This window comes from Ixodes scapularis, unplaced genomic scaffold, assembly GCF_016920785.2.
Source record: "Ixodes scapularis isolate PalLabHiFi unplaced genomic scaffold, ASM1692078v2 PGA_scaffold1__304_contigs__length_218370807, whole genome shotgun sequence".
In the NCBI taxonomy this organism is placed as follows: domain Eukaryota; kingdom Metazoa; phylum Arthropoda; class Arachnida; order Ixodida; family Ixodidae; genus Ixodes; species Ixodes scapularis.
Window position 1 is genome coordinate 34,934,568 of NW_024609846.1, and position 27,989 is coordinate 34,962,556.

Sequence of the window (27,989 nt, forward strand, 5' to 3'; positions counted from 1 at the left end):
GTAGCGAATTACTCTTGAAGTTACTTTTATATGTTTTTTTATGGTAAAAGGAAAGTACATAGGTTTTGAATCGTTAGCGAAATTTGCTAGCCAAATATGAATCGGCATTTTTTTTCTCACAGAAATGCTTTAATAGCTGGTTCTGCCTCTGCGTGACTAATTGTTTTGTACATTCTTGCTTGTTTGGTTATGATGTACTGCGAATGTGTCATTTCTACTTTGAAATTTAGCACTGTCTCAGCTTGATTCTTTAGGCAGTGTTTGCTTGCTTACAGTGTTGCGTAAAGTACATCTAAAAAGTACTTGAAGTATAATACAAAGTAAACGAGAGGTTATGTACTTCGAGTAAAGTGGTAAGTATACCGGATGCAAGGTACTTCAAGTAACGTATATAAATACAATATATTTAAACGTAAAGTGCAAGCACTTTTAACGCAATTTTTCATGTTGCTCTTTCATTTCCTATACAGTTTTTTTAACTCGTATCCATTGAATCAGTAGTGCATCAGTTTTTTTTACGGAAATGGCAGCAGATATTGTATAAGGTCAAGTCGCCGCAGAGTAGTTTTTTACTCTCGCTGATGAGCTATTTGAAACGATTAACCTATAAGGCACTTATTTGTGTCGGTCTTATAGCCGCCATTACTTCACTTAAAGAAATGACCAGATAACCTCTCGAAAGAACGCGTTTTCAGACGACGATACGTCGTTTTTCGTTTTCAAACTCGTTGAATGTACATTGAAGTCGGGAGTTTTACCTTCCTAAGAAAGTACAAGTGCATGTTCAGAGAATCTACTTCAAGTAAAGTACAAGTTTTCTAAATAGTAGTACTTTAGGTACCATGTACATAGAGTACTTCCCAATACTGCTTGTTTATTCTTTTTTATATAAAAACGTTTGAAGAATTACTAAGGTTTCTCGAACTATCTTTGAATCTTTGAAGATCTGCATATTCTGAGTTTTGGGAGGAAAGGCAACGCAAAACGGTCACCTTCGCGTTGCCTTTTAGCACGCGATTCTTTGAGTACAGCACAAACTACGGGAGCACCAGATGAGTTTCGGAGCAGGTGCTGCATTTTGTTGTCTGCTTTGAGTGAGGATGCAGAGTGTGCACCTTCTGTAGTGGGCGAGAGTTTCTACGTTGGGGAGAAGCTAGGACCAGCCTTTTCTTCAAATAGGTCAAGTCTCCTTGAGCTTCGGGACACAGGTAAACGCCAGTCTTCGGCGGTAATCCCGCAGTTACTCGGCCTCTCTTGCGTCCTGTCGGTTCGCTCCTTGCGCCTCGTAGCAGTGTTGTTGCAAGGGGAGGGGGGTTCGGACTATCCAAATTATTTTCTTTCCAACCCCCCCCCTTTCCCCCATTTCCTACGCCATATGCTTCCCTTCTTTGCAAATATCAGCTGATCTTCCAACATCTTATTCCTTTTGTACAGGCAGAATATTTGTTGATAGGCAAAAAAAAACCACTAAAATTCGAAAGTAATTTGTAATTTGAGTAGAAGTTACTCAGGAAAAGTAATTAAATTAAACTACTAATTACCGAAATAAAAATGTAATTGAAAGTTACTAAACTACTCAAGAAAGTAGTTAAATTACAGTAACTTGAGTAGAGTAGTTGAACTACGTACAAGTCTGAGAAGAAGACAAAGTGCATGTAAAAACGAGTTGTTAGCCAGCGCGGTTTGTTTGAATTTTGCTTTATTTTTCGTGTGTAAGCAGTGAGTGTTATTTGGTATAGTGCGCTGTAGTGTGACGATTTCACATTTCACACTGAGAAATAAAAGTCGTATTTAGTTCAGAGTGACTGAAGGTGAGTTGGTGGTTCTATCTTTCACATGCAGTAGTTCTATTTCACAGAACAGGTTTGGGAGCGTCTTCGTTTCATATTGGCTCTGTGGGAGCGGTTTCGTTTTTCGTTGGCTCTGTGGGAATGGTTTCATTTTTTATTGGTGGAGTGGAATCGATATCATTTTCCACTGGTGGTGTGGGAGAGGTTTCATTTTTTATTGGTGGAGTGGAATCGATATCATTTTCCACTGGTGGTGTGGAAGTGGTTCCATTTTCGACTTGCGGTCTTTGTGTAATATCCGGGAGTGTGGCTTCGGTGATTGTATCGGTAATCAGGTAACAATTGCCGCCAAAGCAGGAACCTGGACGTTTCTCGGGGCCGTACTGCACAAGAGAAACGTAAGTTTGAAAGGAAAGCAGAACAAAAGGGATGCCATTGTTAAATGTTCACGGGCGTGGAAAAGGAAAGCAGCCTCAGCGTTTAGTATCGCCTTGCATCCTGAATGTTTATAGCACCCTCTTTTATCTCGTTTTCGTTTTCTTTCTCAAACTAATAAAAACTGCAAGCAGGTTGTCATCATATATCCGGTCATCTTGTTTAAAGAATGATCCTTTTCAATATGTTTCTAAGTACAAATATCTACAGTTGTATATTTCGGCTGATCTAAAGTGGAATGCACGTGTTGTGACCATTATTTGAAAAGCTTATTATGCCAAAGATTCGTATTTCATGCATAACTTAAAGCACACCACATTTCACATAAAATTAACTACAAACAAAATGATGATAAGGCGTGTCAATTGATATGCTTCTCACTTTTGAGACCCCCACACCGCCACAGACATTGGCAGATTAGAGATGATGCAAAGATTTACGCCGGAATTTATATACAGCCATTACGAATGCAAAGAATCTGTAACTTCATACGAAATGGCTCAAATTGAATTTTTATCGAGTAGACGCCGTTGCGCGAGACTGAATTTATTAAATTCTATGCTTAACGGGACTTAAAAATGAAAATGTCAAAATAGTTCGACTGGTTCGTGCCAGTCAAAAGCTTCCATAATAGGACGTTAGTCTCGTACCTTTGCCGCAGTGCCTTTTTAACTTTTTTTTCAACCTAGTATTGCGTAATAAAATAGCCTTCTTGAAGATTAGGTCAGCCTGTCAACCATTGCCGTATTTGTAAAATCAGTAGAAAGTTGTCCTTACAGTAAATTTCGATTGTATGTTTGTTTTGTTTTGAAATATAGTTTTAGGTGTAGCACTTCTGAATATGTCTTACTGAATATTTGTAAAACTGCTTTTGTCCGATGTATAACTTCTTGTGCGTTACCTTGTATCACCCTTCCTGCCACAACCTCTGAAAGGGGTTGTGGCAGGACACTGCGGTAAATATAGTAATTAATAAATATGAACCACTTTCTAAGCGCGAAGACATAAGTTCATGCTAATCCTTGCAGGCTGTGTCTATATAGTTCAGATATTTTAGTTACTTCATTTCGATGCGTTATATTTCTAACGTAAATCGAGTCTGATTTTACGACATAAGTCATCTAAAATTACAACTGACATACAAACTGAGCTACGTATTGCGTTTCTTAAATTCCCCACACCGTAGTACTGCGCTTATCTCTGCGTTTCAATTTTTCAAATATCTGACACGTGGTAAGTTCAGTGTTTGAAAGTGATATGCGCCAGTTTGACTTGAATGTATTGGACTTTCTGTATGAGAATCCCTCGAGCCTACGAATAAACAAAAAGTGCAGTTCGGCACAACAGAGGGCGATCTACGTTTTCTGTACCACCTAAATTAACCATTACATTCCGCTCACCAGCGCCTGGGGCGGTGTAATGTACATTTTAACTGCGAGACCAACGTTAGCCTTAAAAACCAAGAATAAGGTACACTTTAGTAGCTGACGAAATAAGAACGGAAGGACATCTTTTACGGATTATTGGCTTCCAGCATGCTCGTTGCCTTCTAGCGTGCTTTGGTTGCGCCTGCACCACCTCAAGCCCGCGCTTGAGATGGAACGAGTGAAGGACCTCTCTCCCGTTTTCACCCTGCCGGTGACTGTAGTAAAGTTGCGAGAATGATGATCTTATAGACGGATGAGTCTCACACTGCAATTCGTCCCGGGAATATAAAATCCATACATCCAGTGGCCAGTGCCGTTTTTGCAATAATAAATGCAGTCGTAATAACTTGCCACCAACTGGAAAAAAAATAACGAGGCGAGGAATTTATTTGAGTAAGCTCGAATCACAGAATCTTATAACGACACTGCATAAATGCATCATACGCGCCATTCGTTGATTTGATATCTTCTTATTATTATTTTATATTGTGAAATGTGAATATTCTAAATTGACTTGTGATGTGAAGATTATTGCATGTGACCCCTCACTGCATAATCTTAAAAGTCAACGCTCAAAAAAAAAAAAAAAAAACTATTCCATTCTGAATTAGCTTTTGCACCAAACGTGCCAACTATTTACATAAATCTTAACACCAAATTTATTAAGTCTGTGGACCTGGACCAATGCTGGTACGTAATACTCAAATATTACCGCTTAAACATGGTTAATCTGTTACGAGGTAGGTTTTTAAGTTCCCTAGTCATCATCTTTAAAACCCAGAAGCTAAACATCATACATCTTAAGAATGCAAAGCAAATTAGACTTCAGGAGAGATGCATGTCAACATTGTTTAAAAAAAAAAAAATGTTATTGTGGATTTTAGTGCGTGCGACTTATTCTTTAAATCTTGATATTATATATATATATATATATATATATATATATATATATATATATATATATATAAAAGGCGGACCAAATAGGGTCGCGATATTGGTAAACTGCATTTAAAGGCCTCCCGAAAACCCAGAAGTACTAATATGCGCCATCGGTTCTTCACATTTTGACGTACGTCGCCTTCTATTATTATTATATTTAGAGAGTAGGCCTATTCCTCTACTCTATCGTAATTGTTTATAATTTCAATTTCTTACAAAAAACACTACATCTTTTCCGCCTCGAGGGAGTGCCGCTTTTAACTCTCTAAAAATTGTTCAAACACGTTTTTCTATTTTTTTTTTTTAATTTTGAGGCATTTTAACAGTTAGCGCACAATACTTTTTTATTATACTTATAAATCCCGAGATTAGCGAAGAAGCGAAAAGAAATAAAAGGTGACATCAAAATGACATCTTTAAGTATGATCGGTCACCGCTAGACTTTTCCATTACCCTAGTTTATAAATGTTTTGCTCTCAACATTGTACTATGGCCAACACATCTGTCGTTCATAAGCGTGATGATATACCTACAATGCAACTGTTCATGTATTATTAGAATTCATTATATTAAAATAATTTAAATTATAACAAGAATAATTATTTCTAATTTATATAGAAATAAGGAACTCCTTTGTAATAAAATTGGGAGTTAAACTAGTTGGGAAGACTGCTTTTGCGCTGCTTGTGCTTTTAAGGCTGCTTGTGTTGTTTATAAGACTTCGTGTAAGGCCGCTTGTGCACTGTTTTTAATATGAAACAAAGAAAGTTCCCGTACACATTCCATTTGTTGTTCATTGCACTCTGTGCTTTAAAAGCTGCGATTTAGCTTATTTTATTAAGCACCTTTACGTGTGTTTCCGTTCCCCACGAGCACGCAAGAGCATTTTTTTTTGCATGTGCAATGCACCCAATACGTCGAAAAGCTCTATTAAAACTAACAGTACATTTATGAATAGTAACGCAAATATATAAAAAAAAAATTGTATTTCCCAGGTGCGCGTCTTCTTAAATCGCAAATTACAGTGGAGAGTTCTAGAAAATGACGACTCTCGTTTTCCGGTCCTTGGGTGTCATGAATACCAACTCACCTCTTCTGTCCTCGCAGTCATTGGGCAGCCGTGCTTTATTATTATTGGTCCCGTTCTGTTCCACTGAGCTATTACGTCGGGATATATTTGACAATTTACCAAAACAATCGCAACTGAAACAATGCATGTGAGAAATGTGTCAAAACAACGTGACTGCAATGGACCCTGTTATGCAGCGTCAAATTGAGAGCAAGTCAGCATCTTTCGAACGTCGATCAATCAAAGCGGGCGGTCGCATATTACGGGCTTCGACGCCAAGCACTGAGGCAGTACTCGCGCCCAATGTATGTCAAAGTGCCTTGTCCAAAATATGATGGCCTCGGATATTCGACATAGTAGCTGTGGAAGGCACGAACTTTTGGAAAGGCTCTTATCATGCGCGCTCGACTGAAAGCACAGAAGAGTTTGTTGTAAAGAAAACAATCACAGACATTTATTACATTATGATACATCATTACAACATAAAAATATGAGCAAAATAAATCGTAAATTATCGAATTAAGGCACGTCTACGTTTTATGATGTAAAAGAAAGAAAAACGGAAGGTCGCGAGTTTTAGGGGGTAACCGTTCATTGATAAATTTATGGTAGTTATTAAACTATTGACACGAAGTTGCGAGCCAAATATTATTTTCATAAGGCATGTAACTTGCTACGCTTTGAGCATAATGAACATCGAGGAAAAAGAAGAGGAGTACAAGAAATGGAATGGAGTGAGTACGACTCTTGAATATTTTGGTACAGCTATTTACTTTTTTAATACAGGTCGCAGTAACTACATACTGTTTTAAAATGATTCGGTGCATCAACCATTCTCCTAACATTAATGTCACACTGTATATATTGTTTGTTATGATGTTGTACTCGCCTATCGAGTTATTTTAAACAAGTTTTATTTCTAGAGCTACAGCATTTTTAGGCACATCACTACTTCCGTTACATATGCCATATAAGCTCTATTCTTTACTTGTAAACGGTGCTTTTTCGCCCGGATTGTATTCATGTTGATGTTTGAAAACCAAATATGTTTGTAAATACATTTGAATATCTTAAATACCATCGTTGGATCCAAATTTTGCATATAGATACTTATTTGAAAACAATAAGCGAATTGGTAATAAATACAAATTGTTGAAATAATTTGTGCTTTAATATCATTTTCCAGGACTTTACCCATAACCGGTCTCAAATGAGTGGGCAATACTTATGAACAAATGAAATTGCGGCAATAAGCTTTTTCAGATTGAACATACGACACAGGAACCATAATTCAAATCTCGTTTGAAAAACATATTATTGAGGTACGGAGTGCCCCTAGAGGTCTATTCTGACCTCGGACGTATCTTAGGGTAGCAAATATTCGAGAGTTTCTGCACATCGCTCGTCACAGAAAAGTCCCGACAGCGAGGTTTCAAAGAAATAGCCAGACAAACTTCAGAAATACCCAAAGGTTGTTCAGTTATCAAAAATATGAGAATGCCTTGAAAATTATCATCTTTAGTACATACCAATAATGAATATTGAGCTCGAAATTCCCGTCTTCATGAAACTACGCACCATCCTCGACTCCTTTCACTGACCTTGCAGTTGCTGGAACTTGTCTGCACAAGCTAAAAATTAAAAGGCGCTCAATTTATACGTCCTTTCTTTCACACAAGCTCAAGTACCAAGGGAAGGCATATGTTATATAAACAATAGGCATATTCTGAGTTTGGCTTGCAGGGTGTGTTGTCTCGGAAACAAACTTCTTTTTTTTTTTTTTTTGCAGATGTTCTTCATGCGCGCAAAAGCTGGCTTCAGGATTTTTTTTTTGTTTTTTTTTATGATTCATCAAGCCCGACGATTGAAAAAGCTGAAAAACAAAATCTCCACGAAACGCAATTGTTTGCGTAAAGTTCTCTCTAAAGCAAAATGCGTCGAGCATACGTTTACATTCCACGTTGTACGCTGTTGATAGTTACATGCGCGCTGCAGAACGTAAATTATACGAGGCAACGTAGCCGGCTAGGGTGGAAAAGCGCGCGTGGGTATGAAGGCACTCTGTAGCCGGCAGCGATGGGAAAAGAGAGAACAGCGCAACGAAGGAGGCGCGGCGCGAGACCGGGAGAGAGATACACCCGATCGAGGCGGCTCGACGAGCAGCTGCGCGACCACGTGGCTGCGTACAAAGCGCCGTGCAGCCCGAGCCAAGCGTCGCGGAGGTTGTGGATTCCGAGCAGCCGGGCCAACTCACGAGCGTCCGAAATGCAACGCCCACGGCCAGGGCCGCGAGCATCGCAGAAAGAATCAAGAACGCAATTGAAATCGCCACAAATAAATAAATAAAAAAATAAAAAAAACTGTCCGGAGGCACATACTGCAAAAGGTTTTTGAAAAAGGGGGGAGACGCCGAAGGACGCGTGGGCGGGTAAACGCATATCGCACGGAATGTGGCGCCACCAACAAAAATTGATAAACCAGTACGCGACCGTATGGGTCGCAGATGGAAAAAGGGCCCGGAAAAGAGCACTGCGAGAGATCCAAACGTTTGCCCACGCCGCAGGTGTGTGACGAGGCGAGAGAAACATAGTAAGGGATCAAAATCCGGGTTTTAAGCTTTATCACATGTTGCGCGGAAAATAAATTGGTCTCCTGCAAGAAAAACAAGTCACAATGCTGGGGCAGGGCAAAATGAATAACTTCGCGCTGCTTAGTAGGACAACGAAAACCTTGCACATTGAGAGTCAGAACGTGAAGGCCCAGAATAAAATGGAAAATAAAACGCAGTAGGGCCATCGGAGAGGTTAAAATGCCAGCGGATCAGAGCTGTCGGAGTCCTCCATGTGGAGTTAAGGACTGTGCAGATGGTCGGACATGTCCGAGTCGTCTGGAAGCAGACCACGTCGTTTCTTAGGGACAGTTGGAGCGTGGGGGGCGTCCGAGCTGCTGCTTGTCGCTGAGAGGCCACGCTAGGCGTTGGGACGAGCGGAGGTCATGTCGACATCTTCGGCGGACGACGGGTCGGTGGACGACTCGCACGTGAGGGACGACGTCGGAAGGGTGGGCGTAGGGGCCGGGTGCCCTTTACCGGGGTGATGTCGGCCTGGTCAGCGATGACGAGGCGGTCGGTGTCCGAGCTCAGACAGTCGTCGTCGACACCGAGAGCGTCCTGCGCAACGGCCGTGGGTAAGGAAGCCCCGGGGACTGGGGTCACGGGAGCCTCCTGGGACGAGGGGGTTGGGTGGTCGATCGGTGGGGGGTGACCCAGCCGTAGGGCTGGGGGGCCAAAGGAGTTGTCTTAGGGTTGGTTGGTCAGACGAAGGGCACCAGGAACTGGTAAGGGCTCCGGGGAAAATGGCGGAGGGACGAGGGGCAGAAGCGTGGCCTCCGCGTAAAGGCTAGCCCACATGGCACGCTTTTCTCCGCGTCTGCGCCTGCGCTTTGACGTCACTCCGGGCGCCGGGACAAAAAGCAGCGTTTTTGTTGCATTCCCACGTATCTGCAGGAGCCAGACGTTTCACGTCCGGGCGCCGCGTCTCCCGCTGCGTCCAGAAGGCAACAACCAAAGAACGGCCGTGTTCACTAGAGTTTCAAGGAGAGTTTGAATTTTCTCCACTGTTTTCGCCACTGTAGGACTTTAGTTTTGGCCACGGACCTTGCAAGAATGGGTATAATAATAATAATAATCATTTGTATTTGCACAGATTGCGATACCCACTCGACAGCTTGTAAAGCTAGGCAGAAAGGTTGAGACCCTTACGCAGGTGCGCCTGTTAGCTCGCCGCCAAGTGGGGAAAGGGATACGGGAGAGGAAAATAAATTCAAACAGTCGAAACAAAGATACACACACAAAAACATTTAACAGCCCGGTGCCATTCCAAGGCAGAGTGCGCACACGCACGCACGCACGTGCGCGCGCGCGCATACACACAGACACACACGCACACACACACATCCGCGCACGCGGTGAGTTTACAAAATATGCACGCCCGCGGCCATCGGTAAAAACGGCTTAGGCCCCCCGCCAACGCTCGCAGCAGGGCGAACATGGGTGGTCACGTCCTTCGCCTCGCGGACATCAGTTTACCATAACTTATGCACAAGTCCAGGGGCTCCTCTCTGCTCCGCGGGAGAGGCTAACGCTAGTGGGAGCCGGGGGTGAAAGACGAGGCCGAGGGCCCGTGACAGGCGGCCGGCGGAGAAGACACGAGCTGGCGCGAGACAGTGTGTGCTGAGCGAAACTGAGAGCTGGACTGGAACGACGAGGCCAAGCTGCCTGGCCCGTCCCACGGCGAACCCCGGAGCGGTTCACCCGCGAAGTCCGGAGCAAGACCGGTGGAAACGGCGAGCCCTGGCTATATGACCTGGGCTACCACAATCCCGGGGTGGTTCCGCAGCGAGACTCGGGCAGCGATATCCCGGGACAGCCAGCCTCCGCAGCGCTGGCGTGCGTAAGGCGATTCGCACGCCTGGACACGGACTGCGACTGTGAGCTCTGATCGACGGGCGACAACAAGGGTCGGCGTGCCTGGGCTGCCGGTTCTCGAAAATGGGCAACCGAGAGATACAGTAAACCCATTCACTGTCGTCTCGTTGTTATGTCACTCCCTGGGTGACGGGCGGAGCGCATACCGATCGGGCGGCGATTATTAGTAGAGGGATCTCTATAAAGAACCCCACACGCTCCTTCAGCGGAACAGAGAGGGGCTAGCAAAGCACAAAAGCGTTCCACTCTGGCAGGCGAAATGTAAAGTATACAAGGACACCAAGAGACAAAGGTACAAAACTTATACTATCGGCAGCAACGCAACCTCTTTAGCGGCCAGCTTTAAATGTTTTGGCGGGAGAGATGGTGATGCCGATGGCATGCCGAAACGGAGATGAGGCGCTCGGTAATAAATAAGGCTGAGGCGCACGAACCACTTCCGTCCTATGGTGAGCTGAGCAAGCTATCAGCCATAGACGAAAACAATTTTGTTCTTTCATAAAATTGAGGAACCCCGAGCCACTCGTCCACATTTCCCTAAAAGCAACAATTAACATGTGTGCTCGAGCGAAAAGAGACTACTTTAAGAGAAGAGTGTCCAACCGTTAGTTTTTCTCTATAATCGCTTTCCATTGGCTGAAACGATTATTGGTGCATTGCATGGAAGCAGGAGAGGTATCAGTCATTCTTCTGGAAGCACCAATTACTTGAGGATCACACACATGAGCCTTCCTCTCATTATTTTCATTCTAAAGAAAAATGCGTGTTTTGACGTGTGGTTTCTTCACCCTATTCAAAATAGTTGCGTCGCCTTGCACTTGTCGAAGACGGGACGGATATAGTAAATGCATCGAAATTTAAGGGAAATAAGGTGCTTGCCAAACTTTTGTGTTTTAATCCGAAAGCATTATATGGCTAATTACGCGAAAATCCTACGGTGGCGTCACCGAGCAATGGTACCGAAAATGGCGAAAGGCACAAAGAATAAAAACACGCCTTAAATGCTAGGATTGTCGTCGAATATCTCAAGCTGGTTTCTGTGAACAGAATAACTTAATGGCTTTGAAAAGAAAATTTGGTACACTCCGGTCAGGGTGGAAATGGGACCTGGGCTTCCACGGTGGGAGACGCGCACGCTTCCCCGACGCCACGGCGGCTCTACGATTCTGGCTGATTACAGGTGTGCCTGTGCCTGCTTCATGGCACACGTCACGTCGCAGCCATCTGGCTGACTAAAGGTGTAGCCTAACGCTGTGAAAGGCTTCCAATACTTTTCAACGTATTCACCGACCACAAGAGAATGGTCCTCTCAATAAACTCATCCAACCACCGCCAACACACCCGTATCCGTTACGATGCGAAGATTACAGGCCAGACATATATCCGTCTAATGACGAAGACAGTGTCGCAACCGAAGATGACACAATCAGGACAGACCTACCATAAAACATAAAAGGTCGCATAGCTTGAAATAAGATTCATCGTTTTGCATCAAAATGGTCCGAATATTTCCGGTCTGTGGCCGACGTATACGCAAACACAAACAGCGAATCGAACACCGAATCGCAAACACGAACACCGAAAACATTTCACGAAAAGAATTATAATGCTTTCGCATTCCGATTCCCACGTGTAACCAGTCTTAACTGCCTATGCCAAATGTTTACTGTCTATCCCTTTTTATTACAACACCTCGAACAACAATACTTTTGCTGCAAATAACTGTGTGTTAGAATCGCAATTTATGTAGTTTTTATGGCACTTTGAGAAACTGCAAAGTTTTCTGTAGTTCTTGCGTCGCTCTTTGCAAGGTGATGAACCGGAATCACTTGCTCCAGGAGCTCAAATGTGGGGGGTACACTACCACAGCCGTGATGGAGCACTCGGGCATCTTTTTGCTGCAGGTTGGTTATTTGAAAACTCCAGCTTGTCGTCCTTCAAGCAACTATTGTCGGCTAGTGGTATCGTGCCCCATTGATTGACAGCGCCGGTTTCGTCGAGTGTGCTCTTGGTTTCGTGACGTCATGTCCGCAAGTTTGCGGTGTACCCCTTTAATGCAAATGGGTGATGTGGAATCAAACTCCGGACCTGACAATGACGCTATAGGGACAGTGTCTATAGGGGACCTTCTCGCAAATATTCTTGCTACCGTTCAAAGGAGAGAGCAGGGACAGAGCGCCATACTTTCCGAAATAAAAGAGCTCCGGGAAAAAAACAAAAACCGACAGATGATGCTGTGCAGCACTTATTCTCGAGCGTGACCGCCATTGAGGCCGAGATTTCTAAAAACCTAGTGGTTGGAGCGAATGTCGTACCAACTGAGAGTGTTATTGCATCTAAGATTCAGGATGTACAATTTCGCTGCGATGATGCTGGGAATAGGCTTGGTCGCTGCAACCAGCTGTTTTGCGAGATCGGAGACGCTGTCAATGAACCTTGGAACGCGCCCGAAGTCAAATCTGCTGAGTTTTGTTCAACGCAGATTGAAATTGACATTATAACAGCCATTCTCGAAAGGGCACAACGCTTGAGCAAATTTCTATCAAGCAAAGGTCGTCCCACCATTGTTTAATTATTGCGGTTCCAAGAAAAGAATAGCATACCGAGTTTGGAGCATAGGCGAAAGGGCTAGCTTTGCCATGGGAGAATTTTGTCTTAAAGGGTCGTCAGGCAAGAAGTAAATTACTCGCATACGCGAAAAGAAAACAGGTTCCATTAAACTTTGTATCGACAAGATTAAAATATAGGAAGTTTTTGAATATGACTACGGTATTCTGCGGGACGGAAATATGTAGTTATAAATTTACGCATATTGCCTCCATAATATTTACAATTTATAAATGCAACCGCTGGCCTCCCTCTTCAGCTCACCAGTGTCAGACGCACTACTAAATTAACAGTTTAATAAATACCCCGTTGTAGTAAGAACATGAGAGTTGAACAAAACTTGATGCTTGAATCAATTAAGAATTAGAAATAAATGACGCACATAAAATACCTTGTCGTGTAAAGACAATTACTGGCAATTACACTCGCAGAGCGCGGTGACATAACTGACACTCCACTCGCACCCAACAAGCCGAACCTTTGCAATTAAGGACTATTCAACGATCTGTGGTATTCGGCTTTGGACCTACCGGGAGGACTTTTTACTAAAGTACACAACTACCGCCAAGACGACAGCCACATTTTAACAAGACAAATGAAATAGAAATGACTTCGAACACAGAAATAATCAATCAGAACATCTCTCACGGTCTATTAGGATAGAAAGCACTTACAAATAGCGCTGTACAGGGCCTTTCGGGCCGATCGCTGTGAATTACACGCTGAACTCGTCGGAGATTCCTTGCACAGAGTTCGACACGTTTCGAACTCATCGGATAGTGACAAAACGTACATTGCGTAGCAAGAATACCTACCCCATGGTCAGGAGAACCTGTCCTTGTCACTCACATGGAAGAGAAGGCGGTCCGTCGTGCCTTCGGTTCGTCGAAGCTAGTGGTCACATGTATGCCCAAAACAAAGGAAGATCACCGGTGTGTAGGCACTGCCGAAAGAATATCTATAGTCCTGGCAATCCGCATGTTGAAGATCGCCCTTGGCACTAAGACGAAATGCGCTGCTGGCAATCGGAACTCTAGAACCACCGTTCTTGCCGGTTCCAGTATAGGGTGGCGTGGATGGCGGAGATGCCGAGCCGCTTCGCCCCATAAAAACAGTCTGCTAAACAATCAAATGCACACAGACAACTTAGAAACGGACACCACGGTGTCCCGATATCTGCATGACTATATTGCCGTTCTTGTTCCTTAAAAAAAAGCTGTTTCTACCACACAAAAAACAAAAACAAAAAAAAACATGCATAAATTGCGAAGCGCATCTGCCCACTTGCAGTTGGCGAATGCGCGTGCTGGAAATCGGGGAGACCGTCCCCACTTTCTTCAGTGGGGCCTTATTGTGTGGCCTTGGTGCACGCGATCGCACTTTCTGTGTGCGTGTGTGTGCGTGTTTCACGGGCTGGAGTCCATCACCCCTAAGCTGGGAGTGTAGAGGAAGCTAAGAAGCTCGGTGAATCAATCGCAGGTCTATATTTAATCACGTGATCAAGCTCTCTCCCGAGCGGTGCCGGTGATGACTGGTCCGGCCGGTGCGTAGATACCCCGGCACTGTCAGCTCAGTAATGCCGGGTGTCCTGCTCCCTCAAGGATTCCGAGACCTCTTCGCTCACAAAGGAGAGATGTAAAGAGATTAGTGCCGGCATGGGGAAAACGAGAGGGTAAATGTTCTCCTATCATTCTCCCTCCGTTCCGAGGCGGTCCGCGCCCGACCCTCCCTTGCACACTTCTCTCTCTCGAATTCTTTCGTTTGTCTCTGCTTGTATTTGCTATCCGGGTTTCCGAAAACCAATGTAGTAGAGATTGCTTAGACATGAAAACTCTACAGCAAGAGGACAAAAAGGGACTGACAGACACGAAGCTCCGAAATCAGCTCGGAGCGTAATGCCAAAATTAAAAACAGACAATGATAAATGAAATGCCGAAAAAAAGGGCCTAGTCTCTTTTTCAAGACCAACATTGTCGTCTGCTATCAGTGCCTTGGCGCCATGTAGAAGGCATTATCGCTCTTATTGTGGCACCAATGGTGCCGTAAAGTCATAGAGCCGTCATCGTATAACCACATTTTAGAATAGTGTCTTGTTCGAGTCAATCGCAAAGAAGTTTTTCACCTGACTCGAGGTGCAGCCCACAAGCCCGTGGTTAGGGGGTAAGTTTTTCTGTCGAGATCAGAGTCAACACAATAATCTATTATGTTGACTCTATAACGCGGACATCGTTTTCTTTTTTTTTTCAGTTGGCGGCCCTGATGAGCCCATATCGCTGGCGACTCCTCAATATGCACAATGAAGGAGCAAAACTTCGCCATTAAGTTCTGTACCTTGTTATTGTCTTGTTTACTTCGCAGAAAAGCACCTGAATCGCGATATAAAAAAATGACAAAATTGACAAGCGCTCCAGCAATTTGAACTTGTTGAGTTAAAACGAACACACCTAAACCAGCCTATGCCACCATGCTTCCACTATTAAGCCAATGGTATTGCCAGACTAACACACACTGACCATTAAATGCCACTGTGTTTTTGGAATGACGATGAGCCAATGGTACAAACAGGACAACAGTAACCATTATAAGCTCGTGTTTATCCAACGTTTGCAAGCCAATGCTACAGACAAGCCATCAGTGTCCATATTATGCCAGTCCCCGTCAAATATTGGAATGCCAACAGCACGGACAGGTCAACGTTGACCATTTTATTCCAGTGTTCATCCAATGTTAGCAAGGCAAGGGTACTCAAAGGCCAACATTGTCCGGTTTACACCAATATTCATCCAATATTCGCAAGCTAATGGAACTGACAGGCCAAGACTGCCCATTTTATACCAGTGTTCATCCAACATTCGCAAGCCAATGGAACTGACAGGCCGAAATTGTCCGGTTTACTCCAGTATTCATCCAATATTCGCAAGCCAATAGAACTGACAGGCCAACATTGCCCATTTTATGTCAGTGTTCATCTAATATTCGCAAGCCAATGGAACTGTCAGGCCAATATTGCCCATGTTTTGCCAGTGTCCATCCAATATTCGCAAGCGAATGTAACTGACAGGCCAAGATTGCCCATTTTATGCCAATGTGCTTCCAATATTGGATGGCCATTGCAGAAGCTGGGCTATCACTGAAGATTTTATATGGCATAACAATATTTCGAGCAGATTGGCTAAAGTGGACCATCATTAGACCTTTTTTGCCAATGCCCTTCCAATATTTGCCCCACACCATGTGCTGCCTGTGTAAATACTCGATTTGAAATCCAACTTCGAAATCTGTCGTCGGAACCGACAAGATAAAATCGGCGGGAAGGGGGAGGGGTGCGGGGGCTGTTGATTGTGTCAAATAAAAACATATGTTCCAGCGTTGTCCACGTCGGTAGCCCTTTAAAAGTATTATTCATTACAATATCTTCTGCCTTCACGGTGTGTGAATTGCAGTGTTGTGAATTGCAGGAGTTACCTGAACTGAAAAAGGACTTTCCTAACAGCAAGATGTCTGTCTATCTTTGGCGACTTTAATTTGGCCAGCACTGATTGGCCTACTTTAAGTTCAGCTTCGCAGAACACGCAGATGTTTATCGATATGACTCTTGGCTTTCACCTTGTAAAAACTATTTATCAACACATTCGTCTTCACAACATTCTTGAACTCTGTCTAGCATCTGATCCTGAAATTCTGGCGTAGATCTCATTCACTGAAGGATTTAGCAACCCTCAGCTGATTCACATAAACCTGTTACTCCCGCCTCAAAGAAAGATTTATTTTTCTAAATTTATACTGGATGATAATATGGTGGATTACGCCAAACTTAAAGGAGCTGTGCAACAATTTCGGTGCTTTGCATAAATATTTTGGGATTTGGTGTCTCGACATTCCTGAAGAAAAGAACAAAAAAATGAAAGCCGCTTACAACTCCCTGTAACGCCGAATTAGAGCGCAGCTCTTGAGGAGGAGGAGGGAAGGGCACTGGGAAGGGGTTAAACTAACCAGGGGGGGTCACGTTACCTTGGGGGTCACGTGACCCCCAATGCCGATGATGTCATCACTGACGTCACTGATGACGTCATCAGTGACGATGACGATGCGGGTACCGATGACGTCATTAGTGACGTCACTGATGACTTCACCAGTGATGATGACAATGACGATGCGAATGTCGGTGACGTCATCAGTGACGTCGCTGATGACGTCATCAGTGATGATGACGATGACGATGCGGATGCCGGTGACGACATCAGTGACGTCACTGATGACGTCATCAGTGATGATGACGATGACGATGTGGATGCCGGTGACGTCATCAGTGATGATGACGATGACGATGTGGATGCCGGTGACGTCATCAGTGATGATGACGATGACGATGTGGATGCCGGTGACGTCATCAGTGATGATGACGATGACGATGCGGATGCCGGTGACGTCATCAGTGATGATGACGATGACGATGTGGATGCCGGTGACGTCATCAGTGATGATGACGATGACGATGTGGATGCCGGTGACGTCATCAGTGATGATGACGATGACGATGCGGATGCCGGTGACGTCATCAGTGATGACGATGACGATGTGGATGCCGGTGACGTCATCAGTGATGATGACGATGACGATGTGGATGCCGGTGACGTCATCAGTGATGATGACGATGACGATGTGGATGCCGGTGACGTCATCAGTGACGATGACGTCATCGGGGGGTCACGCGACATCGGCGGGGGTCACGTGACCTCGAGGAGGGGGCCATGTGACCTCAGGGGAGTCACGTGACTTTGGGGGGTCACGTGACCCCCCACGAGGTCACGTGACCTTGGTGGGGGGCTCGCGCGGTGCATTATGGGACATTTCCCATGATGCACCGCGCGGTTACGCCGACGCCGACGGCGACGCCGACGGCGACGCCGCTCAAGCCGGAAACGGGCCCCTAAGAGCTGCGCTCTAAAATTAAAGCCGTTTACAACTCCCTGTAATGCCGAACTGAAGCGCAGCTCTTGAGGAGGAGGAGGGGAGGGTACTGGGGGGGGGGGGGTCAAGTGACTTGGGGTGGCGGTGGTCACGTGACCTTGGGGGGTCACGTGACGTAGGGAGGGAGGGTCACGTGACGATGCCGATGACGTCATCAGTGACGTCACAGATGACGTCATCAGTGACAATAACGATGCGGATACCGATGACGCCATCAGTGATGTCACTGATGAGGTCATCAGCGATGATGACGATGACGATGCGGATGCCGATGACGTCATCAGTGATGATGACGATGACGATGCGGATGCCTTTGACGTCACTGATGATGTCATCAGTGATGATGGCGATGCGGATGCCGGTGACGTCATCAGTGACGATGACGTCAACAAGGGTCACCCGACCTCGGGGAGGGGTCACGTGACCTGGGTAATCCTAGTAACCCTTATGAGGGTAACTCTCGTGACACCCATGAGGGTAACTCCCATAACCCTCGTGAGAGTAACCCTCGTGACCCTCGTGAGGGTAACCGTTTTGAGGGTAACTAACCCTCGTAACCCTCGTGAGGGTTACGAGGGTTAGTAACCCTCGTGACCCTCGTGATCCTCGTGAGGATAACCCTCGTGAGAGTAACCCTCGTAACCCTCACGAGGGTTACGAGGGTTACTCGCGGTTAGGCCGACGGCGACGGCGACGGCGACGCCGCTCAAGCCCGGAACGGGCGCCTAAGAGCTGCGCTCTAAAAAATGAAAGCCGTTTACAATCCCCTGTGACGCCGGATTAGAGCACAGCTCTTGAGGAGGAGGATGGAAGCGTACTGAGGGATAGGTGACTCTTTGAGGTCACGTGACCTCAGGGTGGTTACGTGACCTCAGGCGGGGTCACGTGACCTCAAGGGTTCACGTGGCCTCAGGGGGGTCGTGTGACTTCGGGGGCTCACGTGACCTCGGGGGTTACGTGACCTTGTGGGGTCATGTGACCTTGGGGGGTCACGTGACCTTGGGGGGTCACGTGATCTGGGGATCACGTGACCTCGCGGTTACGCCGACGCCGCTCAAGCCGGAAACGGGCCCCTAAGAGCTGCGCTCTAAAAGCCGCTTTTGCCTGCATGTCCTAGTCTTTATTTTAAAAATGGACAAATATTGACGCTTTCGGCACCTCTCAGCTCCTTCACCATCTTCCGAGTCATGTGCGCTGTGACGTCAATGGGGGTCGCTTGGGTATCCGATGAAGCTCTAAACTACTTAGCTCCTATACTATTCCTTTCTTTTTTAATTGCGCACTTTTGTGCTTTATATCGCCAAACAAAATTCATCGAAATAACTTTTTAGCCTGGAGCTTTTTTCTTTGAAATAAAAATGTGTTTTGTTTGAATACAGATAATTTCATCAAACGCGATCTAATGGCCCGCCAATTGTAAAAAGATCTTGTTTTTTATTGATATGAATATAGTTAAAACACTTGAATCTTGATTCTACTTAGGAGTTACTTTTAGAGGCCAAGTAATTGCTAACATACTATGCTTTTTATAGTTTTATTTATAAAATATAGTTATCTAATTACATGATGAACGTGTTTCAAACACACGTACGCATATTTTCATAAAATATCGAGAGTTTTCTTTACTTTCAGTCCATGAAAAACCTATGGCCAAGGCTCTGTAAGGCGACGGACCACTTTTCTCGCCTGCTTTCCACGTCTGATATCCCATACAAGAATGGTCAATGGTCGGCTATAGAAAATCCTTTGTATGGCCGGCTATAGAAAATTGGCCCAATTAGCCATACCCGTTTCTATGGCTGCCTGTAGCTTTTCCTATGGTTGTTTATAGCTTTTTCAACAGAAATGCCGTTATCGAATTTTGTATGATTTAATCTATGGCTCTCTTTAGAAAGGACGCTATAGCCGCCTGTGTCTTTTTTTTCGTTCCTTTGGCCGTCTATAGCTTCTTGTAAGGTCTGATATAGAGATCTCTATGGCTTACCTTATGGGTCTTTTTAGACACCGTGCTATAGCTGCCCATGGTTTTTCCTATGGCTTCTTCTGCGTATGGCTCTTTGCATGGTCCGCTATAGCTCATTCTATAGTTAGTCCTTAGGTTTTCTATACCCTTTGTGCTACAGGTGCCTATGGCATTTCCAATGGTTCCTTTAGCCGCCTGTAGCTTCTTGTATGGTTTGCTACAGAGATCTCTATGGCTTACTCTACGGATCTTTTTACACACCGTGCTATAGCAGCCTGTGACTTTTTCTATGGTTTCTTTAGCCGCCTATTGCTGTTTTTATGGTTTGCTACAGCTTCTTCCATAGCTCGTCATATGGGTCTATTTACCATCGCTGCCTATGGCATTTCTTATAGTTCCTTTACCCGCCTGTAGCTTCTTGCATGGTCTGCTATAGAGATCTCTATGGCTTATTTTATGGATCTTTTTAGACACCGTGCTAAAGCTGCCTATCGTTTTTCCTATGGTCTCTTTAACCGCCTGTTGCTTTTTGTTTGGTCCGTTATAGCTCACTCTATAGTTCGTCCTATGGTTCTCTATACCCATCGTGCTACGGCTGCCAGGGTTGTAAAAGTTACTTAAAAAATGTACCTAAGATGCAGTTACAGTTACTCATACGAAAAGGTGCTTGAGTATGCACCTAGGTACTTGATTAAAGATGTACCTAGGTACAGGTACAGTTACTTTAAAGATACTGTCTTTATTTATTTTCCCCATATTTGTCAAAATATATTGGAAGTAAAGCTTTTTATGCTAAGGATACACTCAAAAACGAGTTCGATAAATGTGCTTTATTGGTGTCATTGCGATGTCCACATCGGTGTTGAGTCCTCACGCGCCTTGTCCTCACGCTCCAATTGGTTCATCAAGGCCACAGCTTCCACTGTTTACCATGTCACACCAAAACCGCCGAAACTCGCTTATTGAAGTTATTGCCCTCAGAGCCGGTGCTGACGCCGACGGGCCGAGAAGACGTCGGCCGCATGAAGAAATACATCAGTCGAGTGCATATGCACCTAACCTTCGCGACGACGAGCGAAAGGCTTTAAGCTTCCTCGTTTTATTTTTTCTTTGTTAGTCAGAAGAAAAATTAGGTTTTTTTTTTCTTTCGGAACCTTTTCAGTTCTGATAAGTGGAAATTTTGAGTACGATTTATTGAGTGGAAACTGTATTATATACGCGATGTTACATTGCTTTACGATTGTAATTATAATATATTTGAAATTATATTTTATATTGTATTTATGGCACAAGAGTGTCACCACCAGGACGAGATACGGACAACAGAAACGGCACACATCGTTCAAGTCATCTCCTTCCTTGTATAGCTGTCAGAGGAACTTTAAACACGCGATGAAGTCAATTTCGGTTTGAGATGAAGGAAGCAGGTCGCTATTTTCCCTAAATGGAGTTCCGAAGCGATTAAATAAATTGGTGTCGCTAAAACGGCATCGCTAATCCACCGTTCACTCAAATGAACACCTATATTCACTAAAGTGTGTCGTTCGATGAAACATCATAGGCGGGGCTTCGTTCGCTAAAACGTCGTTCCATCAAGTCAGTGCCCCCAATGTCGTACCCAACTCAACGTTAATCACGGCACATGGTAGTGTGTTAATAGTTCAAGATTTATAGTTTCTACCATTTTGACGAAGTGAATAGAAAAGTATATGTAAAAAGTAGCTTCTTTTAGTTACAAGTTACTGGAAAATGTACCTAAGATACAAATACAGATACCGAGAAATTAAAGTACCTAGGTTTGTACCTCAGGTACAACAGACGTACAGAGCGCGACACTGTTAGCGCGAACAAGCGATCGTCGGTTTTTCCTGTCTTTCTTTTTTAAACCAAGGGATGTTATCCAAGTCAATATTGCTATGGAAAGAGCTCATTTGGTTATATTATGTAAGCGATGAAATTCCGTGCTCGCTATTTCTATTTAGCAGTATTATGCGAAAATGCGCCGATGTCGTGTTCGCGCTAAGAGTGTCGCGATGTGTACCTAGATACCGATTTCCAGTTACTTTTACCTAGGTACTTTACAACCCTGACGGCTGCCTATGTCATTTCTTATAGTTCCTTTAGCCAGTCATAGCTTCCTGTATGGTCTGCTATAGAAATCTCTAGGGCTTACTCTATGGATCTGTTTAGACGCCGTGCTATAGTGGCCTATGGCTTTTCCTATGGTTTCCTTAGTTGCCTATTGCTTTTTGTATGGCCCGCTCTAGCTCATTCTATAGTTCGTCCTATGGTTTTCTATACCCATCTTGCTACAGCTGCCTATGGCATTTCTTATAGCTCCTTTAGCCGCCTATAGCTTTTTGTATGGCCTGCTATAAAGATCTCTATGGCTTACTCTATGGATCTCTTTGGACACAGTGCTATAGCTGCCTGTAGCTTTTTCTACGGTTTTTTAGCCGTCTGTTGCTTTTGTATGGTCCGCTATAGCTCATTCTATAGTTCGTCCAATGGGCTTCTATATCCATCGTGATACATCTGCCTATGGAATTTCTTATGCCATAGGCATAAGAAATGCCATAGCCGCCCATAACTTCTTGTATCGTCTGCTATAGAGATCTCTATGGCTTACTCTTTGGATCCTTTTAGACACCGTGCTATAGCTACCTCTGGCTTTTCCTATGGTTTCTTTAGCCGCCTATTGCTTTTTGTTTGGTCCGCTATAGCTTAATCTATAGTTCGTCCTATGGTTCTCGATACCCATCGTGCTACAGCTGCCTATGGCATTTCTTATAGTTCCTTTAGCCGCCTATAGCTTCTTGCATTTTCTGCTACAGAGATCTCTATGGCTTACTCTATGGATCTTTTTAGACACCGTGCTATAGCTGCCTATTGCTTTTCCTACGGTTTCTTTGGCCGCCTATTGCTTTTTGTATGGTCCGCTATAACTCATTCTATAGTTCGTCCGATGGTTTTCAACACCCATCGTAATACAGCTGCCTATAGCTTCTTGTATGGTCTGCAATAGAGATCTCTATAGCTTATTCTATGAATTTCTTTAGACACCATGCTATAGCTGACTGTAGGTTTTCCTACGGTTTCTTTAGCAGCCTATTGCTTTTTGTATGGCCCGCTATAGCTCATTCTATAGTTCGTCATATGGTTCTCTGTACCCATCGTGGTACAGTTGCCTGTAGCTTCTTGTATGGTCTGCTATAGAGATCTCTATGGCTTACTCTATCGATTTTTTCAGACACCGTGCTATAGCTGCCTCTGGCTTTTCCTATGGTTTCCTTAGCCGCCTATTGTTTTTTTGTATAGTCGGCTATAGCTCATTATATAGTTCGTCCCATGGTTCTTCATACCCATCGTGCTGCAGCCGTCTATGGCATTTCTTATAGTTCCTTTAGCCGTTTATAGCTTCGTGTATGGTCTGCTATTCGCGTATCCAGCTCGACGCTCGCCCTCTCGCGGCGGAAACGGGAAGCGCTCTAGTGAGGGTCCCCCGAATCTCCTGCTCAGCGGGCATGGCGGAACTGCTCGGGATCACGGCTCGCGAAATGTCGTTTCCGAATGCAAACAACACTCTGCGCTGTCCCAACGTAGTGCTGCAGCCGGTATGGGATTGTGCCTTACTGGAGAGTTTCAGTATTGCGCATAGAAGCAAACGCAAGCGGTTTGCGTTTGTGTTAGAGTTGCGTGCCCCACGTTATGTGTGCGCCTCATCGCCATGCGCCATTCAAGACCGCAATTTCGGGCTCCGCGCACGCGCAGTGTGGAACGCGCAAAGCTAACGCAAACACACAGGGCTTGAGTTCGCTCGTATACGCAATATTAAAGCTCACTACTGTTTCACCGACTTCCAACGCCAACGAAACGTGCTGCAGTGAGCAGACATGCAAGCAAATAGGCGTTCCTTCGAACTGGAAAGGCTGAGATTGGAAAAAACGACGGCGAGCAAATACAAAAGTAAATAAATGTTATGAAAAAACTAGTAATGAAAAAAGGTTTTTTTTTTTTTTTACTTTTGGGCATTTTGTCTGGAATTTGCGGCGACTTTGGAGGTTTCGCCGATTGTCAAACGTCGCGATTTTGATAGCACAATGTACTTTACCCACAATTAATGTAATTTTACATGGATTTCTCACATTAGCTAGAATGTTTTCATTGATTTTAGACTATTTTTATTTTATTTGTAATTAAAATGCAGCAATTGGAACCAGTGATGATAATTAGCACAGTTTTCATTGTTATATTTCTTCACGCGTTTAAAATTAGATCATCATCATCATCATCATCATTTATTTTCCTTGAGGGCCCGTGGGGCATTATACAAGGGAGTGGCAATAGAACAAAAACAAATAGAACAGTAAACACAATTATAACACTGTAAGCTAGCTAGGTAGGTTAGATAAAGAGAGGGTAATGGCTTCAACAAATTTAGTCGTATCATTAATAGAAACGATGTTATGAAGTAGTGAATTCCAATCCTCGACGGCCAATGGTAGTGTGGAAGTCTGGTGAGAAACAGTTGATGATCGAATTGGACGTAATTTACATAGGTGATCTAGACGCGGGAAAATACGATGATAGCAGTGATTCTTTGAGGTAGCTATTGCGATAAAAAATTCGATGGAGGAGAGAAAGGCGTGATACTCGGCGGCGAATTGAAAGTGAATGAAGGTTAGCTGATTGGCGTATTCCTGATACGCTGGTATATGGTGAGTAGTTGTTATAAATAAAACAAAGGGCTCTGTTTGGACATAAGCAACAAATTATATTAGAGCTTGAATAATGACTTATTCAAATATGCGAATTTTATTATTATTATTATAATACAAATCGCGGCAATGTATGCCTCTAATTAACGCCAAGATCACGAGAATACTCTATTTAACCATAATAGTCTTCCCAGAAAGGTATAATTCTGTTTTCTTTTTAGCATATGAAAAACTCTTACATAGTTATCAAGATAGACAAACAGTTAAACGCCGGATGTAATATGAAGTCCTACGCGTCACGTGGTGCTATAAAACACACACACATATTTTCAGCTGTCTGACTCGGATTTCGTCTTGGGTTGTTGCAGCGAGAGCAGCGTTTATTAGTTTATGCGTTTTGTGGACATATTGTGAAAATTGGAATTATTCTCTTATTCTTGTGCTGGGATAATTGTCATTATTTCCCATGACAATTATCTGAGCGAGAAAAAGGCAGCGAGAACGCACAGATATCAGCAATGATATTTTCAACAACGACGAATATCAGCCTGGATCGAACAGTATGTCACAAATTAAAGTTTCTTCGAACAACCTTTCTAAGTAAATAATTACGATGTGAGACACATCTAGAGTCATGAAAGAATCCGAAATTAAGACACCTGTCGAGAATTTAAATACAAAATAGAGGTAAGTTTCGGTTTCGCTCCAAAATTAAAACGCGCATCCTTCCGTAATTAATAGGCTAAACACCGTTCTTGTTTTCGGGTTAAAGAGGTGACCTACGCTCATGAAACATTAGCTTCCTCGTATTACCAGAAATAATTTATGTCGCTCAGTGAAGCCAGCACACTAGACAGGCTCAACAGCGGCACGCATCTCTGACCCTCACAAAACCCGCCATCTTGGAAAATGAGTGGCGCCACCTATAGTTAGTTGGAGTCGCGAATAGAGATCTCTATGGCTTACTCTATGGATCTTTTTAGACACCGTGCTATTGGCGACGTGCGCGACCGAAAGCGTCGCTGTGATCGGCCTTCCACGATTGGCCAAACGCTGACTATGACGTCAGAAAAGGATTTATCATCGACGGAAATAAGTGGAATGAAAGAACTTTAATTTTGACGGTTTTGGCAGTGTTCCTTTGAGAGCGCAATGATTAGCTTCCACCGTGCTATTTACAAACACCATCGAACTTGTTGTTTGCAAGGTAGTGACGTCACAAAGGGGGACCGTAGGAGGGCGCCACTAAACATCTCGCCGCTAATAGCAGCCTATGGCTTTTTCTATGGTTTCTTTAACCGCTTATTTCTGTCTGTATGGTTTGCTATAGCTTCTTCCAGAGCTCGTCATATGGGTCTCTTTACCATGGTGCTATAGCTGCCTGCAGTTTTTCTTTTTACCGAAATCGTATGAAATGTGAAACAAATTATTTGTTGTCACTGTACATCTGTAAAATAAAACCTCGTAAGACCTATCGAACTTCATAACCCCATTTAAAACAAACAGCTAACATTTCAACAAAAAAACAACAACAAAAAACAAATGCACTCACCTAGGTGTTTGCAAAAGCACAGGTAAACAAACACAAGGAATTGTTTTTAAATCTCCTAGAAGTTTATTGCACACAGCCCATTCTGCAGACAAGCCCAAACTAAGCAATCTGTAATATGTGAAGAGGTACTACTTATCTGTTATACAACTGAGAATATTGCAAAGCAAACAAGAACCATAGGGAATTTCTGGCTAGTGTCTAGTCTCCCAGAAACCGGCTAAATCCCCCCCCCCCCCCCAAAAAAAAAAAAAAAAAAAAAACTTATACTGCCTGCCGTTACTCATTGGCGCTACAATCAGTCCATCGAACAGCTTTTCATCGACAGATCGTTTCATCAACACGTGATGTTTATAAACAACTCAAAATATGTTTTCTTTTAATGTTTTTTGTTTGTAATGAGTCGCTGCAGACTTGCCAAGAAGTGGCGTGAACGGGCTGCCTAATCGGTGAGCACGCGCCTCAGGAATACAGGGGCGACTAAATGTCCCTGCAGCGTGCGATTCGCGTAACGAGTGTCGACGAAACGTGAGTGTCGACAGAACGTGTGTCCAAGAAACGTTTATCCACGGAAAGGTGTCCATGAAACGTGTTTTCACAAAACGCAGGGAGAGTAAGAAAGTCAGTATTCTAACTGCAATTTTCACATGATTTCAGACAGCTAATGGCAGGCGACTGCGGTGGGATTTCGGGGAAATTATTCTTCCAGCTGTCAGAAGATAGGCACTGCCAGGAGATAGACATTACAGAACGGTCAATTGTCGCCGAGTAGGTTGCAGCACACTTACGCTGAAAATATCGGACTTGAAAGATGTAATCCGAGGTTGTCGACACGGGCACTGCAGAAAAACCACTCAAACACAAAACCGAGAAGGAAGGGATCCCCAAAGATTCACCACAATGTAGCAGAAGCTGTCATTTGGTGAACCGAACACTGAACGCACCACAAGAATTTCTTGGGCTTTTTTGAAGAAATCGCTTGTTGCCGACATACGGGTAGGACTTTTCGATCGGGATACCTTTTTACCATAGGAGCGGAATCCACAGCAGCCCCGCGGGCCGCACGACACGCGAAATTAGGTCCGCAAGCAGCCTCATTCCGGGATTGGCAGCGGCTAATGCGTCATCCGTCAAACCACGTGATCACGCTCCTTCAGTTACATGCGCACAGAAAACGGAGTCAAGCGATGAAAAGTGTACGGTTTATTGGTCCGCCGAGTGCGCACTTCTACAATGCTTTCAGCTTAGGAAGAGAGAGAGAAAACAGAGGAGTTGAAAAGCAGAGCTCCTTCAAGGCCAGAACGGAGGTGCGATCACAAAGATTGTCCAGGGGCATACCAACAATGAACACAACGAGAGAATGCGTCGCTTATATCCTGTTGACAGTTCGACCCAAGGTTGATAGTGCAATGGATGCTTTGTGTGGCCTTGGGCTTAAGGCAGGTGCCGTGTTCAGCGTTATCACCAGCTTCGAGACAGTTGTCACGTGACCCTAACCGGAGACACGATTGGCCTCAAGCATGCATAGCGTCTACTCTGCTGCCACTGCCGAGTGAACCGGACAGCTCCATGAAGGCTAGCTTTTGCACTTCCAAAGCTGCACTTCCCAGAAGTGACCCAGAACGGGGCAAGTTTGAAGAAATCACATTTTACGCCGTGTAACCCACATTATAATTTAAAATAAAGAATTAATGGCGAATGCTTTCTTTCCGCAGAATGTCCACAAATAAAAAAAAAGTATATGTATATATATATATATACAGTTAGTAAGCAATTCTGAATTATGTATACACTGTTAAGTTCGCAATTTGAACTTCAATTTTGGGAATCTTTGCATCTTTGTGGCATTTCTGATTGTATGGTTTAAAGGAATTTTTGCCGTAATACGTTTTTCATCCGTGAGTTCAGTCTATAGCGCTGTCATTAATTACAATCTCTGCGCACCAAGATGAAACATGGTGGGGCTACGTGTTACAAGAACCTCCAACGACATTAATGCCTCATAATTTGAAAAAAAAAAAAAATGAGCCACAGC

The 27,989-nt window shown here is 44.1% G+C and overlaps 1 protein-coding gene across 1 annotated transcript; it reads right to left on the reverse strand.

Moving 5' to 3' along the window:
• Positions 1-1,882: 1,882 nt before the first annotated feature.
• Positions 1,883-7,226, reverse strand: LOC121835687. Its single transcript, XM_042290136.1, has 4 exons — positions 7,190-7,226; positions 5,682-5,794; positions 3,917-4,009; positions 1,883-2,173 (listed from the first exon to the last, which is right to left on the reverse strand). Exons 1-4 carry the CDS (start codon positions 7,224-7,226, stop codon positions 1,883-1,885), a joined length of 534 nt encoding a protein of 177 aa, XP_042146070.1.
• Positions 7,227-27,989: the final 20,763 nt, after the last annotated feature.